Source organism: Bufo gargarizans, chromosome 1 (assembly GCF_014858855.1).
Source record: "Bufo gargarizans isolate SCDJY-AF-19 chromosome 1, ASM1485885v1, whole genome shotgun sequence".
Lineage (NCBI taxonomy): Eukaryota > Metazoa > Chordata > Amphibia > Anura > Bufonidae > Bufo > Bufo gargarizans.
The window spans coordinates 507,198,169-507,216,296 of NC_058080.1; the positions used below are offsets into that span (position 1 = coordinate 507,198,169).

An 18,128-nucleotide genomic window follows, 5' to 3' on the forward strand; every position below is an offset into this window, starting at 1 on the left:
CGTTAACCGAGCCAGCTATATGCCGTTTATGCATAGAGATTTATGGCTGTAATACACTTTTATTCTGGGGTCCATATTATGGCCAAAACACCTTAAAAATCAATGGCCCCGATTTATCATTCCATTACTCCAGAATTCCAGCTTCATAAAAGTAGGGCTTTTGTGACTTTTTGCATTTGTACACCACTTTTTAAATTTATCAAACATGCCACATTGGATGGATTTGGCATAAAAGTAAGCCAAAGCATACTCAAGCAAAACTGACTTCAAATATTATTACCCTCATGATAACTTCCCCCTAATGTCTACGAATAGAACATTGTAGGGTCTTCCCACGGTGGTTGTTCTACAGTCTCTGAACTTGTGTGGTATAATCATCGGAAATAGGCCCTTAGGGTCAAGATTATCAAGTTAAAAAAAAATTGAGGTTATTCCGATTTAAACTGATGATTTATCATCTGAACGGTGGGGGTCCCGGGTGTCAGTTGTCTGAGAATGTTCCAGTGCTCCTGTAAGTTCCACAGCCTTGTCACTGATTAGGCTACTTTCACACTAGCGTTCGGGGCTCCGCTTGCGAGTTCCGTTTGAAGGCTCTCACAAGCGGCCCCGAACAGATCCGTCCAGCCCTAATGCATCTGAATGGATGCGGATCCGCCCAGAATGCATCAGTCTGGCACTGTTTGTCCTCCGCTCCGCTCAGCAGACGGACACCCGAAGGCTGCTTGCAGCGTTTGGGTGTCCGCCTGGCTGTGCGGAGGCAAACGGATCCGTCCAGACTTACAATGTACGTCAATGGGGACGGATCCGTTTGAAGTTGACACAATATGGCTCAATTTTCAAACGGATCCGTCCCCCGTTGACTTTCAATGTAAAGTCAAAACGGATCCGTTTGCATTATCATTAACAAAAAAAAAATATATATATTTTTTTTTTTGTTCATGGTAATGCAAACGGCTCCGTTCTGAACGGATCTAAGCGTTTGCATTATAGGTGCAGATCCGTCTGTGCTCCGAACGCAAGTGTGAAAGTAGCCTTACCCTAAGCCAGTGACATCAGGACCATCGGCCTTATGGCCTAGTCGTGACAACACTGGCATAGGGTAAGCAATGAGAAGGTCACCGCACTTACAGGAGCGCCAGGCCGTCTCAAACTGCTGATCCTGGATGGGTCCTGGGTGTCGGACCGTCGCTGATCAGATGCTGGTGATCTATCCATAGAATAGGTCATCAGTGTGAAAGAGCTGGATAACAGGCAGATTATAAATATGTGGATATCTGGACACGGCAGTCCATCTCACTTATTCTACAAAGAAGTTTTTGGACATTCTAGATAAAACAAATCATTCGTTCTCAAATACAACAGTATACGGTATTCTACAATGATTTTAAGGTGAAGATGGCCAAAAGATTTGGGTTATAAAAGGTTATCAAGGTTTTGCAAAGGAGGGGTTCTTAGAAAGAATATTTTAGTTCTTACACCATAGTTATAAAAACCACGTACCCCTTGCGCATGACATATCCATAGAAGGAATTCAGGATGCACTTGTGAGCCAGCTGCAGGGATTCATACAAAATCTCCATGTTCTTGCATCGCTTTATCTCGGCAGCATCTCCACTTTCAAATGCTGCAGACAATTTCTTCTTCCAAACCTGGGAAGAATGTGAAAAAGTTCAAATGTGAATGAAAGACCATACACTTGTATCAACGCTGCAAAATCATCTGGAAACGCGCAAAACCAGAAGATTTGGGAGTGTATTCTAGGGTCTCTCTGATCTTTCAGGTTCATTTTATATACTTTTCTAGAATTGAGTGATAAGTTATGTCAATTTAAATTAAGTCATATTAATGCTAGACTAAAGAAATTGTAGTGTAAATTTTCAAATTGATTTATTTTATGCATTAATAAAACCAACTAAGTTACAGAAACCAGAAAAGAAGCATTATCAAGAAGGAAAAAAAAAAGCACCTCACGCAGGAGACGTTTCCAGAATATGCATATAGTTTAATGAACTTAACACCAACTGTCACCAACTTCAAGAAACAGAAACATTGTTTTCTTATGGGTGCAGAGTTTGGATTTTACAGACATGTGAAGGGTAGGTGCTGGGGCATAAAATGATTCAGACACCATGAATTAGACTAAAAAAGGAAGCTACTGACTTCTCAAAGTTACATGGACAGGTACGGAATCCCATGAGATGTGTAGGAGGCCAGCCACGGCTGCCAGAGTTTTAAGTATGATTCAATCGTTTCTCCTACAGTAGCTGGGATTTTTTCATAGCCAGCCATTTTATCCATTCTTTGCACAACTTCAGCCAGGTTAAGAGTGTTGGACCGCCATTTAGCTGCAATGTGTATACGTGCTGCTAGCAAAAAATATTGGGCCAGCTTAAATGGGCGTATTTTAAGCTAATAAGCTCATCTCCAAGGAGACAAACTGATGGGGTCTTAGGAAAGGTGGAACCCAAAACATTAGACAAGATTGTGCATTATTTCTGACCAATATGAGCTGACTTTAGGGCATGCCCACCATATACGATATATTGATCCCACAGCATTACATCCTCGAAAACAAAGGGGTGAGACCGATGGATAGATGCGGTGTAGTCTTTTAGGTACTAAATAAGTCCTATGAAGGATCTTAAGAGAAGTCTACACCAGAGAGACTTGCCAGCTGCCTCTGGTGACAGCTTCACAGCATGTATGCCATTTAGCAATAGACCATGAGCAGTGGATGTCCTCCTCCCACTTAGTCATAAAGGGTATTTTTTTTTTTTTTTATTGTTTTATTGACAGAAATACAACAGCATCATACATTTTTGTTGCCAAATACAATGTACAAATGGAGGTTCTAAGACCTTTATGGTCCAAATCTCTTAATACAGAAGACATTGTAACCAATAACACAGTAACTGTCAGTCCCATCTCTAGCCAGCCATTGCAATGCTACCCGCCCCCTATGACATAATTTAAAGCATAGCAATGTTGATGTATACAAATGTCCCGGTACACCTACTGAGCCATGTCTCCTCGAGCCACTGATATTGCTCATCGCAATCTCAAGGTTGAATAAATAGTTTGTGCTGCCCCACACCACAATCCGCAAACTTTATCAAATTTCTGTAGTTTATTGCGATGTTTGTATACCAGTACTATGTAGGGTAGGATCTGATTTATTAGCCATTTCCACATGGTCAAGTTCGGTGTATTGGGACTGTTTCATCTCAGTGCTACAGTGTTACGTGCCAGAAACAGGGATTCCCTTAGGAATATTGTTGTATAGTGATCCCAATTATCATTCAGTATTCCTAGCAGGCAGACCTCAGGAGTGCTGTTGTGCATTTTCATACGTATACAATATCATCTAATGACATTATAACCAAAAACGAGATTTTTGTATAACTTACCAGTAAAATCTCTTTCTCGCTCTTTCCTTGGGGGACACAGAAGACCTTGGGTATAGCTCATCTCCATAGGAGGCGTGACACTAAGTGAAAACTGTTAAGCCCCTCCTCCACAGCTATACCCTCAGCCTGGAGAGAGAGACTGCCAGTTGCGTGTCCAAGCAGTGAGAAAAGGCAAAGCCCAACAAGGAACCAACAAGCCAACTACCCAACGGGTAACAAAAAACTCGGAAACTGTACAGAGAAAAACAATGAATGGGTGGGTGCTGTGTACCCCAAGGAAAGAGCGAGAAAGAGATTTTACTGGTAAGTTATACAAAAATCTCGTTTTCTCGCCCAGTTTCCTTGGGGGACACAGAAGACCTTGGGACGTTCAAAAGCAGTCCAAAAGGGGGAGGGACCACAGCACCAAGGTGAAGCACCCGAAAGGCATCAATGAACCGCCGCCCGCAAACCCAGGCGGGGCAGGCAGCATCTGCCAAAGTCAGAGTATGCACCCTGTAGAACTTGTCAAGGCGTGCAAGGTAGACCTGTGGCCGCCTTGCCCAAATGCATGGCCGAAGCCCAATGCCTCCGGCCCAGGAGGCACCGACCGCTCTGGTGAAATGAACGGTGACACCAAGACAGAATCCTGCCCTAGGTGCGGAAACCTCAGCAATAGCCAATCTGAGCAAGCGGAGGACAACCACCCTGGAGTCCGTCAACCCTATGCACAGACCTCCTGGAAACCCAAGAGGCCGAACATCTACAAGAGTCGGAGATCTCCAAGTAAAAAAAAAAACGGCAAGGCCCAAACAACGTCCAAATAGGTGAGGTGTTGAAGCGAAAGGCAAACACCACCTTCAGAAGGAAGGAAGGAAGGAAGGAAGGAACGAAGAAAAACGGGATGTAGAACAGCCCTGTCCTGGAAAAGACAGAAGGCTCGTAACAAAAAAAGGGCCATTCCGGCACCCGTCAGAGACACGACTGATACAGAGCACAACCGTACCGGACAGAAGGGGTAGAGAGAACCTCTGTAACGGCCCCAAGGACAAGATTGGAGCGCCGAGAGCTCAGTATATAGTCCCAGGGCGGTACCGAAGGACAGTACAGAGGAACCAAAGAGCCACTCCGAGGAAGAAGGTCTTGGCAGGCCCAGAGGGCCGGGAACGCTGGAAGAGGAAGAACAGCGCCGACACTTGACACCTCAAGTAAAAGACAGAACCATGGGGAGAGAAATTCAGAGTGGGGAATGCACAGCTTCCCACAGAACCCCATACAAAAAACCCTAAGCCTTACGACAGATCCTGGACGAAACACAGCCAGGAGTGGACAGTAGCGAACCCGCTGGAGTCGCCTGGCAAGCGGGCGAAAACCCAATGTGATCAGGCGCAGACCAGTAACACGGGCAGAAGGGTCGACAAAACTAGCCCCGTCGGCCCTCGAACAACGTTGTCCCGTATCCACCCGAGTGGGGGAGCAGAGGACAGATGGAAAGAACCCAAAGGATCCGCCAGATACCAGGAGAAGACAGGCAAAAGTCCATGCTGATGTAACCACGTTGTACAGCCCCGGTGTGGGAGATCAAAGGACAATCTGGATCGAAAAAGGTAGTCCCCCCAAGTTATCAAGAAGGCAAGTCTACAGCAGGACCATGCAATCTGCACTCAGCGGGAGGACAGCACGCGGTAGACTCGGTAAATAGGCACACAGCTAATACAGCCAGTGTGAACCAGGGAGACAGCACGAGGCCAAAAGGAACACCGGAACCATCCACATGAACAACCATGCTCTCCCCAGAGGGGAGGACAGTGAAAGAACAGCCTCTGAAGTCCGGCGGGAAGCCACATCGGAGTGATCCGTACCGAGCGGGAGCCAAACAAAGCCGGCGAGATAAGGCAGTGGAGACAGAGGCCGGCATAACACCCTCCAACCGAAAGGAGGAGGGGTGGGCAACAGGGAAGCCATAGGCCAGCTGAAAAGCAGAACCCGCTACACTGAGAGACGCCCGGTCCACCGCCTCGCAGAAGGCGAATACCTTGGAGAACCCAAGGCGGAGGTCCTCCGGACCTGGGTAATCGAGCACCCAAGAGAAGTTGGGTGACCTTCCAGAGAATAGCAGCCCGAACCTGGCAGCAGATCAGACAGAAGCGCAGAGGCGCCAAGAGGAAGGACTCATACCACACTGCATCCGAAGAGGAGGAAATTGCAGCAGGCAAGGGAATCGCAGTCCTGCACGAGCCAACGAAGAATTCGAGAGGCGCTGCAGACAACAGCACTCTCGAGCATGTGACCACTAGCGCAGGGGAACAATGCCGCGGGAGGACGAATGGGTACGTATCTAGGGACCACGAACACACCCCGGGCGGAAGGGCCACGAAAGGAATGAGTACCACCCAGCTAGGTGCAGTAGCGAACAAGTAGAGCCCGTCTACTTATAAAAAAGGTATATACCTTGAATACATTGGGCATTCATCTGCTGTTTGTTGGACACCACCTCAGGCCCACACAGTTGGACCGAATGAGCTCTTTAGAGAATAGTGCAAGGCTTGCTGGAAGCACCATATCCCAAGAGAAAAAAGTACATCTCAGGATAAAGGGGGGCATACGGACGAGTAGCCCCGTAAGCAGTGAGAAGGCCAACCCACCTATGGGAGGAGAAGGCATACACGGCCCAAACAACGGATAGAGCGCACAAGAAAGTCCGCCCACTGCAAAAAATAGTCACTCAGCGAAGAATCAGCCAGAGTCCAACCGTAACAATGGAAGTGCAAAGTGCAACCCGAAAGGTAGTCATGCACAAGACTAGTACGGCATGCGATGGAACGCAAACAGTCCGCCCAGAAAAGGGGGAAAATGTACCTGGCAACCACTGCAGAGGCCTGCCCAAAAAAAAAGGGGGGGATGCCAAGGCCAGTACCTACTCCGGAAAGGTATGGCATACCATACTCCGCCCAGAAGGGGGCCATGCCCATGGCCGCACATATCCAGCAGAACGCAGGAAGGTCCACTTTAGTGAAAGGGGGCATGCACAGGTTATTCTATCATTAAGTGATTGTGCAAAAATCCACCCAACACCGAATGTCGTGAGAGTGCACCACTCCGCCAATGAAGGGGGACGTGTACCAGTCCAGCACAGCATAAACAAGGACAGCCGTGAATCGTGTGAGCGTGCAAAATGCCGCCCATGGAATAATGGGGGGTCATGCACAAGACCAGCACCGTATCCAATGGAAGTGCCAGCATTCCACCCAAGTTAGAGGGCATGCTCATGACGGGCAACGCATCCAGTGAGTGCAGTATTCCGCCCAGAAATGGGGGTCATGCACATGGCCAGCCACGCATCCAGTGAGAGCGCCGCCATGGATGAGAGTGCACGTATGTCGCCTGAGGAAAGGAGACATGTCCATGGCCGGCAGCGAATCCAGTGAGAGTGCGGCACACCGCCCACGGAAGGGGGGGGGGGGGGGTGGTGGTCATGCAGATGGCCTGCAACGGATCCAGTGAGAGTGCAGTGTACCTATGAAAGGGGTTCACGCACACGGCCGGCACCGTATCCGGTGAAAGTGCAGTATTCCGCCTAAGGAAGGTTTCATGCACATGGCCGGCAGCGAATCCAGTGTTCCGCCTATGGAAGGGGAACGTGCACATGGCCGGCACCGTAACCGGGGAAAGTGCAGTATACCTCCTTATCCGGGGAGAGTGCAGTATACCTCTCATGGAAGGGGTTCATGCACATGGCCAGCACCGTATCCGGTAAGAGTGCAATATTCCACCTATGGAAGGGTTCATGCACATAGCCGGCAGCGAATCCAGTGAGTGCAGCGTCCCGCCTGTGGAAGGGGGTCGTGCATATGGCCAACACAGCATCCGGCGAGAGTGCAGCAGTCCGCCTAGAAAAGGGGGATCATGCACGAGGCCAGGCCGCAGCCAGGGAGAGTGCAGTATTCCGCCTAGGAAGGAGGGTCATGCACCTGCAGCCACCAGAACTGGAGTGGGTGACGAAGTCTGGTCAGAAAAAAATCTGCATGCACTTGGCCAGCGCCGAATCCCGGGAGAGGGCAAGAAAAAACGCCTGGGAGGCGCCGCGGCCGGGGAACACGACACACCGCCTAAGAGAGGGGGGCATGCATACAGACAGCAGTACTGAATGATGAGGCTGCCGCGTCCTGCGCAGCCCACAAGTCCAGTTATTTAAAACAAAATAATAGTATTTTTTTTTTTTTTTATTATTATTTTTATTATTATTATTTATTTATTAATATTACAGCCTCCCTGAGGCAGAAAGGGGGCCACCATACAGGGGCACAGGCCGTACAGGCCCTCAGGAGCCGGCCAGTACCCAAAGGGTTAACAGGCATCTGGCCTGGGGGCGGCGCAGCGAACCCCTGGGGGTGGGGGAACCTCCAGGCGGGAAGAATCCGCGCCTGGAGAGTTCCCGCCCCCCCCCCCCCCCCCAGAGGCCAGAATGTTGCGGCCTAGTAGGCCGTGAAGCCGGGGCCTAAATTTTAGCGTCGCCCGGCTGACCGGGGCCGCAAGTATTTAAAGTATCGGCCGGGCCTAAGCCGGCCGCGGGAGCCCCCGTACCGGTCGCGGGTGCCCAACCCGAGCGCCGGAAGTGCGCAGCAGGCCGCGAAGCCTGAACAAACTATGCAGCGCCCCGGCCGGCCGGAATGCACCGACGGCCGGCTGGGACCTGTTGGAACGCAGCGCTATCCAATGCCGGCTGCGGGAGCCCACCCGGCAGCCAGGAGAATCAGGGACCCGAGAGGAGCGTGGAGGTGCGGCCCAGTAGGCCGCGATGTCTGGGCCCAAAGTTGCGGCGTCCGGCCAACCGGACGGATGGTCGGCCGGCCTAGTTAGAGCATAGTGCGCACATGCAATGCAGACCGCGGGTGCCCACCCCGCGGCCCGGAAGAGTCAGGGGCCCGAGGAAGGAGCACCGGATGGTGCGGGCCAGCAGGCCGCGAAGCCTGGACTAAATTTTGGCGGCGCCCAGGATTACCCATGCCGTCAGGAGCGGCAGCAGGTCCTGAGCAGCGCACCGGTAAGCGCCCCCTCTTTGCGCGCGTCCTGCACCAGCGGTATGATCTATGGCGGGGAAGAGAGGAGCAGATTGCCGCCTTGCGGCACCCCAGGGACCACCCTAGGTCCAGCAGGGCCACCCTATAGCCACTCTGCTATAAGAGACAAACATTTTAAATCTGTCTTTGGTAAAGCAATGGGTAATGCCTAAACCTTGCACCTCTCCGCTCTCGGATAGGCTACCAGTATGGGGGTCAGTCACGCAGGAGACCGGGGAGGGAGGGGACGTAGGGCTGGAGAAGCCACTCTCTCACCACAGATGTCTTCACCCTCGGTCCGTTCCAGCAGGGTCGCCCCTTCAGCTACTGGCACCGTAGTGGCAGGACGCTGGAAGAGGGGCTTGGCGTGCGGGCGACCCTTGCGCTGGCGGGATGCAGGGGAGCTGGGCTGCCCTGGTCCACCTTGCCTTCTGTGGGGGAGGCAGCAGTGCGGATGACCGGCACTGGCGCAGCTCAACCCCGGGAGAAACAGAGAGGTCTAGTGCGTCTCTGTTGTCCCGTATTCTGGAACAAAAAGAAAAGAAAAAGTAAAAATCAAAAATTTTAAAACAACAAAGGAGAAAACAGCCCTGCAGTAGCAGGGAGTGTCTTGCCTCCTTGGACACTAAGCAAAAACTGGCAGTCTCTCTCTCCAGGCTGAGGGTATAGCTGTGGAGGAGGGGCTTAACAGTTTTCACTTAGTGTCACGCCTCCTATGGAGATGAGCTATACCCAAGGTCTTCTGTGTCCCCCAAGGAAACTGGGCGAGAAATGAATTTTCATTGCCTTTAAGAGGAAATCAACTTGAACTAAAGTTCTGTTATGTGTCTGAGGAAGCCAAGATGAGCTCATGGCAAGTTCAGTTTACATAAAAATAATTGTGAACATGAACGGACATTGTATTTAAACGTTATTGCTAAGGATATGGGTTTATCTATGGGGAGACACTAGCTTCCTCAGACTTCCTTCATGTCTGTCTGAAGGGAACAAGGTTGTTTCATGGATAAGCCATGACGAGATAAGAATTCATATCCTTGAGGCACACCTGCTATATGAGCTTTAATTCATATATTCATAATTATATTATATTATTTTTTTTCTGTATGGTATATTCAGTTTACAACATATTTTAACTAATTCATATAATGTGTTGTCTATGTGTAACAATGTATATCTGGTCTCCATTGACCAGAATCCTACTTATCGGGTTGCTATACAGGATACTAATCCATCTAAAAGGAACTGAGGTCCAAAGCCAAAGCTTCGGAGATAGCCAGATAGATATGACTATTCTATGGAATCAAATGCTTTGGCTGCGTCTTGTGATGCTAGTGTCCAGTCTGCATTCATGGAATATCCCAGCTGTGTAACCACCTGTACCCTTCTTATGTTCTCTGCGGTGGACTTCCCTGGCATAGAGCCTGTTTGGTCCTCATGGATTAATGATAGAATTACGGTTAAGATGAGTGGCTAAAATTCTGGCTAAGATTTTGTAGTCCACATTTAGCAGTGCTATGGGTCTATACGATCCGCAAATCGAGAGAATCCTTGTCAGGTTTGAGCAGGAGTATTACGGTGGCTTCCTTAAACGACTTCGGTAAGTGTCCAGTTTCTAGAGCTGAATGACAGGTGGTCAACACCTCGGCATATCTGGCGTATACTATTTGGGGAGCCCATCTGGGCCCGGGGATTTCCCATTATTTAGATGTGCTATTGCCTGCAGTATCTCAAAGCAAATAGGGTGATCCAATTGGGCACTTTGTGATGTGGTGAGTTTGGGGAGAGAAAAGTCTTCTAAATAATAGGTAGCCATCTCCGTTTTGGATACGGTTATATTGGATCTATACAAGTCTTGATAAAAGTGTGGGAAGGCGCTGAGAATGGTTTCTTGAGTGCTGAGTACTTGTCCCATGTGATCCCTAACTGCTAGGATCGCCGCAGAGGGCGAGTCATGCCGGAATAATTGGGCCAGCAGCTTAGCTGATTGATTTCCCAGTTCAAAAGCAGTTTGTTTCATAAAGAACAGTTTCCTATCAGCTTTAGGCCGAATGCACACGGCCGTGAGCAGTCCGTGGAACCGCGACCTGGATTCCTGTTGAGAGCAGGAGCGCACAACGTCATTGGTTGCCGACGCCGCGCGCTCCCTGCTGCCGCCACAGTACAGTAATACACTGGTATAGATCTATACCACTGAACAGGGGCGTACATACAGGGGTCGCAGGGGTCGCAGTTGCGACCGGGCCCGGCACTCCAGGGGGCCCGGCCGCCTGTGGACCCCTGGCCCCGCCCTGCAGAAGTGCTGTGCCTGCCTGTTTAACCCGGGGCCCGCCGCCCAGTGTTGCGTTTCTGCGCTGCAGTCAGTACCAGGCCAGCCCTACCCTCCTTGAGTCTCCACCCCCTGATTCTCCTCCCCGTGTGGGTGCGGCAAGCCTCTTCATTTCCTGTTACCGGACAAGACGCCGAGACGCAGCAGGGAGAAGGCACTTTCAGGAGAGCGCGAAGAAGCCGGTGCCAGTGCCTGTCCGGAAGTTAAGATAAGATTAGATTTGTAAAAAATAAAAATAAAAAAAAAAAAGTCTTCCTAATTGCTCACGACATTTATAAGTGAGTGAGTTCAGAGTAGGGTCTGCTGCTGTAGCCTAACTCTGCTATATTTCTGTAGCCTGCAACCTCTAACTGCCCAGTTGGGCTGAAACTACTACACCCAACATGTTTTGGCAGTAATAGTAAATGGATATTGGTGCAATTCTGAGCTACTAGTCTATATAATACATATGTATTATATAGACTAATAGCTCAGAATTGCACCAATATCCATTTACTATTACTGCCAAAACATGTTGGGTGTAGTAGTTTCAGCCCAACTGGGCAGTTAGAGGTTGCAGGCTACAGAAATATAGCAGAGTTAGGCTACTTTCACACCTGCGTTAGGTGCGGATCCGTCTGGTACCTGCACAGACGGATCCGCACCTATAATGCAAATGCTTGTATCCGTTCAGAACGGATCCGTTTGGCTGCAAGCAGGGTTTTGGTGTCCGCCTCCAGAGCGGAATGGAGGCTGAACGGAGGCAAACTGATGCATTCTGAACGGATCCTTATCCATTTAGAATGCATTGGGGCTAAACTGATCTGTTTTGCACTGTTTGTGAGAGCCCTGAAACGGATCTCACAAGCGGATTCAGATGATTCAGATGATGATTCAGTTTTGCACCGGGGCCCCATGGAATGTGTGTACGCCACTGCCACTGAATTACTGTATTGCGGCGGCAGCAGGGAGCGCACGGCATCATAGCAACCAATGACGCCGTGCGCTCCTGCTCTCAGCGCGAATCCAGGTCGCGGTTCCACAGACTGCTCACGGCCGTGTGCATTCGGCCTTACCTTTAAGTATTACTAAGTATTTTCTCCCTGCTTGCAGCCACTCACTTCTGTTAGCGTTCTAGAGCGGTGCACCGAGACTCCAGTTCTAGTTCTGATCTTTTAGTGTCTCTTTTGATGTAGGCTATATTAGAGTGTAGCGCCCCACGTAAAAAAAGCTTTTAATGCGTCTTATACCAGCCCGATGTTGGATTTGTTTACATGTGCTCTAATGAACTCCTGTATTTGATATGGCATCCCATCTGATGCGCCCATGAGGTTCAACCAGAATGGGTGTATATTCATTCTGGACATTACTGAGGGGACACTTCTGATCAATTTGCCAAGTACTGGTGAATGATCTGAAATTCCCCACAGCAAGTATGTTATGGACCTCAAATTTAACAATGTTGATTAATTTCCTAGTATTTAGTCTATCCTGGTTAGGGAGTTGTGGCTGCTACTTTGACATGAACATACTCTAAGACCTGGGATATCCAAACCTCCAGAGGTCATGCCATCTAAATTCTGTTAAGAATCTGCTTAGCCGTAAGGGGTTCCATGTAATGAATGGGCTTGCCACATCATTGTGGCGATCCAACAAGGGATCTAATATCATGTTCAAGTCTCCCATGCAAATTATTTTAGTGTGTGGGTGTGCCGTAGCAAAGGTGGCTGCTAGGTGTAAAATCTGCATGGAGCCAGGAGGAGGGTTATAAACGCTCAGTAAAACATAATGTACATTGTCAATAAGAGCGTGTACAAATACATATCTGCCTTCCGCATCAATAGCTAGTTCTTTCGCCTCCCATCTTAGCTGTTTATGTATTAATAGAGACACCCCCCTTGAGGAAGAGGAAATGGTAGGAGTGTTCACCATTGTACCCAAGGCTTCTTCAGAACCAGAGATGTGATAGGTGTGAGATGAGTTTCTAATAAAAGAGTGCACCATTGATCGTTTTTGTGGAGTCCCTAATCCCCTAACATTCCATGAAATAAATTTTCTACTCCGCCATGGTATCCTGGGTGTGAATATGTTGTCAGGAGCTAGACATATGTACTCCTTGACTGTAAAGTATTCGCTGAGTAAATGTTGAGTCTAGTGTGGCTCCTTTCAATACGAGACTCTAGGCCAGTGAAGCCAGGATGCCTCCATCATTGTTGATGGTTTGACAGAGGCATGCAGTAACTACTTTAATACCTCTAGTCAAGCATAAAGATATGGTAGAGGCGACCCTTAGTCAGTAGCTAAAACATGTAACAGAATGACCAGGAAGCTATATTTGAACATATTGAAAACATTTCAACTTAGCCTAGCCAGTCCGATTGCGCCATCTGGTGACCAGTCCTTAGAGGGGTTCAAGGACTCTTTCTCATCTTTGTGAGCTTCGCCTTAAGGCTAGCCATTCAGCAACTTCCCCAGGGGAGATGAAGAAAACCGCTATCTTCGTCTACCACTCTTAATTTCGCAGGATATCCCATGGAGTAGGGTATGTTGGTTTCTCTCAGCCGCTTTTTGACATCCATAAAAGGTGGCACTTTTTTTATTTTTTTTTCCAGCTCCATGGAAAGTTCTGGGAAGATGGAAACTCTGGAATCATCATATTTGATTTCTTGTCGTCTTCTGGCTAAAGCCAATATCCTCTATCTTTGCAATTAAGAAATCTTGCAAGCATGGGTCCAGGTGGGGCTCCAGGTGGCAGAGGTCTTGCTGGCACCCTGTGAGCCCTTTCAACTGCAAATGCCAAAGAGAAGTTTGCATCCGGGAAAAAAGGAGATTTTTGTATAACCTACCAGTTAAATCTCTTTCTCGCTCTTCCTTGGGGGACACAGACCTTGGGTATAGCTCAGCTCCCTAGGAGGCGTGACACTAAGTAAAACTGTTAAGCCCCTCCTCCATCAGCTATACCCTCAGCCTGGAGATAGAGGCTACCAGTTGCGTGTCCAAGTAGTGAAAGGATAACAACCAATAACGGAAACAACCAGCCAGCAACCCAACGGGGCGCCAGACCATAACCCTGTAACCAAACACAGAAGGGTGGGTGCTGTGTCCCCCAAGGAAGAGCGAGAAAGAGATTTAACTGGTAGGTTATACAAAAATCTCCTTTTCTCGCCCATTTTCCTTGGGGGACACAGACCTTGGGACGTTCAAGAGCAGTCCAAGAAGGGAGGGACCACAAACCCAAGGCGGAACACCACCAGAGCATCAGGAAACCGCTGCCTGCAAAACCAGGCGGCCCAACGCAGCATCCGCTGATGCATGCGTATGCACCCTATAGAACTTTGTGAAAGTGTGCAGAGAGGACCAAGTGGCTGCTTTGCACAACTGTTCAGCCGAGGCCCGATGCCTCTGCGCCCAGGAAGCTCCGACTGCTCTGGTGGAATGAGCAGTGACGCCAAAAGGCGGAGGTCTGCCCTTGGCTCGATAAGCCTCAGACACCGCCAGTTTAATGAAACGGGCAATAGCCACCTTGGAGACCGCCAACCCTTTGCGCGAACCCTCCGGAACCACAAACAGGGAGTCCGTGCGCCGAAAGGACCCGGTGACCTCCAAGTAAATCCTCAACGCCCTGACCACATCCAGACGGTGCAGTTCCGTTCTCTGGGGTGGGAAGGAGAGGGACAGAGCGACGGAAGGACGATGTCCTCATTGATGTGAAAGGCGGAGACCACCTTTGGCAGGAAAGTCGGGACAGGCCGAAGCACAACCTTATCCTGGTGGAAGATCAGGAAAGGTTCGGAGCAAGAAAGAGCCGCTAACTCCGACACCCGTCGGAGAGACGTGACGGCCACAAGAAAGATGACCTTGCAGGACAGAAGGCGAAGGGAGACCTCCCGTAAAGGCTCGAAGGGGGCTGATTGGAGCGCCGAGAGCACCACATTCAGGTCCCAGGAAGGAACTGGAGGGCGGTACGGCGGAACAGAGTGAGCCACCCCTTGTAAAAAGGTCTTAATTGGCCCTAGAGGGGCCAGGGGACGCTGGAGAAGAATAGACAGCGCCGAAATCTGACCCTTCAGAGAACTGAGGCACAGCCCCAGGTCCAGACCCGACTGGAGGAAGGACAGGATTGTGGGAAGAGAAAACCGGAGAGGTGGGATGCTCCGGGACTCACAGAACCCCAGATAGGACCTCCAAACCCGATAGTAGATCCTAGAGGATACGGGCTTACGAGCCCGGATCATGGTGCGGACTACGTCCGCGGAGAAACCCCGTCGCGTTAAGACGGCGGTCTCAATAGCCACGCCGTCAAACGTAGCGAGCCTAAATGCTCGTGGAAGATCGGTCCCTGAGAGAGAAGGTCTTCCCTGGAGGGCAGTGGCCACGGTGCGTCTGCCAACAGCAACATTAGGTCGGCGTACCAAGACCGGCGGGGCCAATCCGGGGCGATTAGAATCGCGGGGACGCCCTCTGCCGCGATCCTCCGAAGAACCCGTGGCAGGAGGGGAAAAGGAGGAAAGACGTACAGAAGGGAGAATTCGCGCCACGGAAGGACGAGCGCGTCGGCGCCGTATGCCTTCGGGTCCCGTGCCCTGGCCAGGTATAGGGGGACCTTGTGGTTGAATTTGGAGGCCATGAGGTCCACGTCGGGGCGACCCCAGCGAAGACAAAGGGCTTCGAACACCTCTGGGTGCAGGGACCATTCTCCCGGGTCGATGGTGGACCGGCTGAGGAAATCCGCCGCCCAGTTGTCCACCCCCGGGATGTAAATCGCAGATAAGGCCGGCACGTGCGTCTCCGCCCAGAGGAGAATGAGGGTCACCTCTTGCATCGCTGCAGCGCTGCGAGTGCCTCCCTGATGGTTTATGTATGCCACAGCCGTGGCATTGTCCGATTGGATCCGAACAGGGTGGCCCTCAGCAGATGGGTCCAGTGTCTGAGGGACAGAAGAATCGCCCTCAGTTCCAGAATATTGATTGGAAGTCTGGACTCCGATAGAGACCAAACGCCCTGGACGGACCGGGGAGGGAAAACCCCACCCCCACCCCCGTAAGCTGGCATCTGTGGTAATCACCAGCCAGTTCAGTGGAAGGAAGGACTTCCCCCTTAGAGGGATATGCAACCACCAGCCGAGGGAAGCTCGAGCCAGGGGAGGCAGAAGAAAGGTCCTGTCCAGACTCCTCAGTGATTTGTCCCAGGCCGACAGAATTGCCCTCTGAAAGGTGCGGGATCGGAATTGTGCGAACGGCACCGCTTCGAAACAGGCAACCATCTTTCCCAACAACCGCATGCTGGATCTGAGGGAAGGGCGGTGATGACGGAGGAGACTGCGAACCGACCCGCGAAGGGCCAGACGCTTGTCCGACGGAAGGCGGACCTCCGCCAACTCTGTATCCAGGAGCATCCCCAGGAAGATCAGCCGTCTGGAGGGGGTAAGGGAAGATTTGGGGTGGTTGATAATCCAACCGAACCGCGTCAGGGTCTCCAGAGTGAGTTCCACACTGCGGGATGTCTGAGAGAAGGAGGGTGCCTTGACCAGGATGTCGTCCAAGTATGGGAGAAGAAAAACACTTCTTGAACGTAGAAGGGCCAAGACAGGGGCCAGGACCTTGGTGAACACTCGAGGAGCAGTCGCCAGACCAAAGGGAAGGGCGACGAATTGGAAGTGATCGTCCCCCACCGCAAAGCGCAGGAAGCGGTGATGACATGGAGCAACCGGAACGTGGAGGTATGCATCCTGAATGTCGATTGAGGCCATGAAATCCCCTCTTTCCAGGGAGGCCACTGCGGACCTGAGAGACTCCATCCGGAATCTCTGCAGTCGGAGAAAACGGTTCAGGCGTTTTAGGTCCAAGATCGGACGCACTGAGCCTTCCTTCTTGGGAACCACAAAGAGGTTCGAGTAGAACCCCCTGAACCTTTCCGTCGGAGGCACGGGGGCGACGACACCCTTGTCCATTAGAGAGTGAATGGCCGCGAAGAAGGCGGCCACTCGTACGGGATCTCGCGGAGGACGGGATCGGAAGAAACGGTCTGGCGGAATGGACGCAATTTCGATTTTGTATCCGCAAGATACAATCTTGAGCGCCCATGCGTCTGAGATGTGGGCCCGCCATACGTTCCTGAATAGGAGAAGGCGGCCCCCCACCCGGGTGGGTGGGGGCGCACCTTCAGGCAGAGGGCTGCTGGCCTGTGGGAGCCCGTGCAGGCTGGGACTTGCGCCAGGTAGGTTGCGTCCGAAAAAACGGCTTCTTGCGTCTATCCTGGGCTGGGCCAGAGGAAGAAGAACTGGCCGCGGGTCTAGACCCGGTGGGCTTGCGAAAGGACCGAAAACGGGACGAACCAGCGCGACCACGGGGGGCGCCCATTGGCCTGGACTGGGGGAGGTGAGTACTCTTCCCACCCGTGGCCTCTGATATAAGTTCGTCCAGACGGGTTCCGAACAGGCGGGAACCCGTGAATGGTAGGCCGGCCAAAGAGCGTTTGGAAGCGGCGTCCGCCGCCCAAACCTTCAGCCAGAGTTCCCTCCTGACAGAAACTGCCAGGGCAGAGGAACGGGCAATGAGGGCACCCGCATCAAGGGAGGCCTCACAGACGAATTTTCCGGCCTGAACAATTAGTTGGGCTAAGGAACGGAGGTCCTGAACAGGGACGTCCGACCCTAACTCCCGTTCCAGTTGCAAACCCCATTCAGAGACCGCTTTGCCAACCCAGGCGGAGGCAAAGACCGGTCTAAGGGCCGAACCAGAGGCAGTAAATATGGCCTTGGAGAGGGATTCCGTACGACGGTCCTCAACAGACTGGAGGGAAGATCCGTCCTGTACAGGAATAGTAGTGCTTTTGGACAGGCGAGCCACGGGAGGATCAACCTTAGGCGGGGATGTCCACGTGGTCACAGAATCCGCTGGAAAGGGATAACAAATGTCCAGCTTTTTGGGTGTAATAAAGCGGACGTTAGGCCGAGTCCAAGCCTTGGATACCACAGAAGAAAAATCAGCGTGTATGGGAAAAACCTTGGAGGCCTGTTTGGGGCGGAGAAAGGACACGCCGGCCTGTTCAGAGCTGGGGGGGTCATCGTGTAGCTGAAAGGTATCACGGATGCTAGTGACAAGATGCCCCACCGCGGACGCCAATTTGGACGGAAGCTCTGAGTCCATGTCCACGTCCGAATCCGCCAGTTCTCCCTCAGAAAGCGTATCCCTTTGAGAGGATAGACTTGATTGAGCTCGCACGCATGGCGGAGAGAGCGAAGCATCTGGAGAAGATGTGCGCTCAACCCTTGAACGTTTCTGAGTATGCCGGGCCCTGGAAGATTCGCTGGGAGGCAGGGAACCAGTGGGGGCGGCAGAAACTGTAGTCCCAGCGGGTGCGACAGGGATTGTGGCA

At 51.3% G+C, this 18,128-nt stretch overlaps 1 protein-coding gene across 1 annotated transcript in view; it reads right to left on the reverse strand.

Annotated features, from left to right (window-relative positions):
* Nucleotides 1–18,128, reverse strand: part of POLE (DNA polymerase epsilon, catalytic subunit) — a 103,294-nt gene that overhangs the window by 36,601 nt on the left and 48,565 nt on the right. Inside the window, exon 21 of the mRNA XM_044275264.1 lies at nt 1,501–1,649. Within this exon, the coding sequence (XP_044131199.1) occupies nt 1,501–1,649 (149 nt within the window). The remainder of the gene's footprint in view (nt 1–1,500; nt 1,650–18,128) is intronic.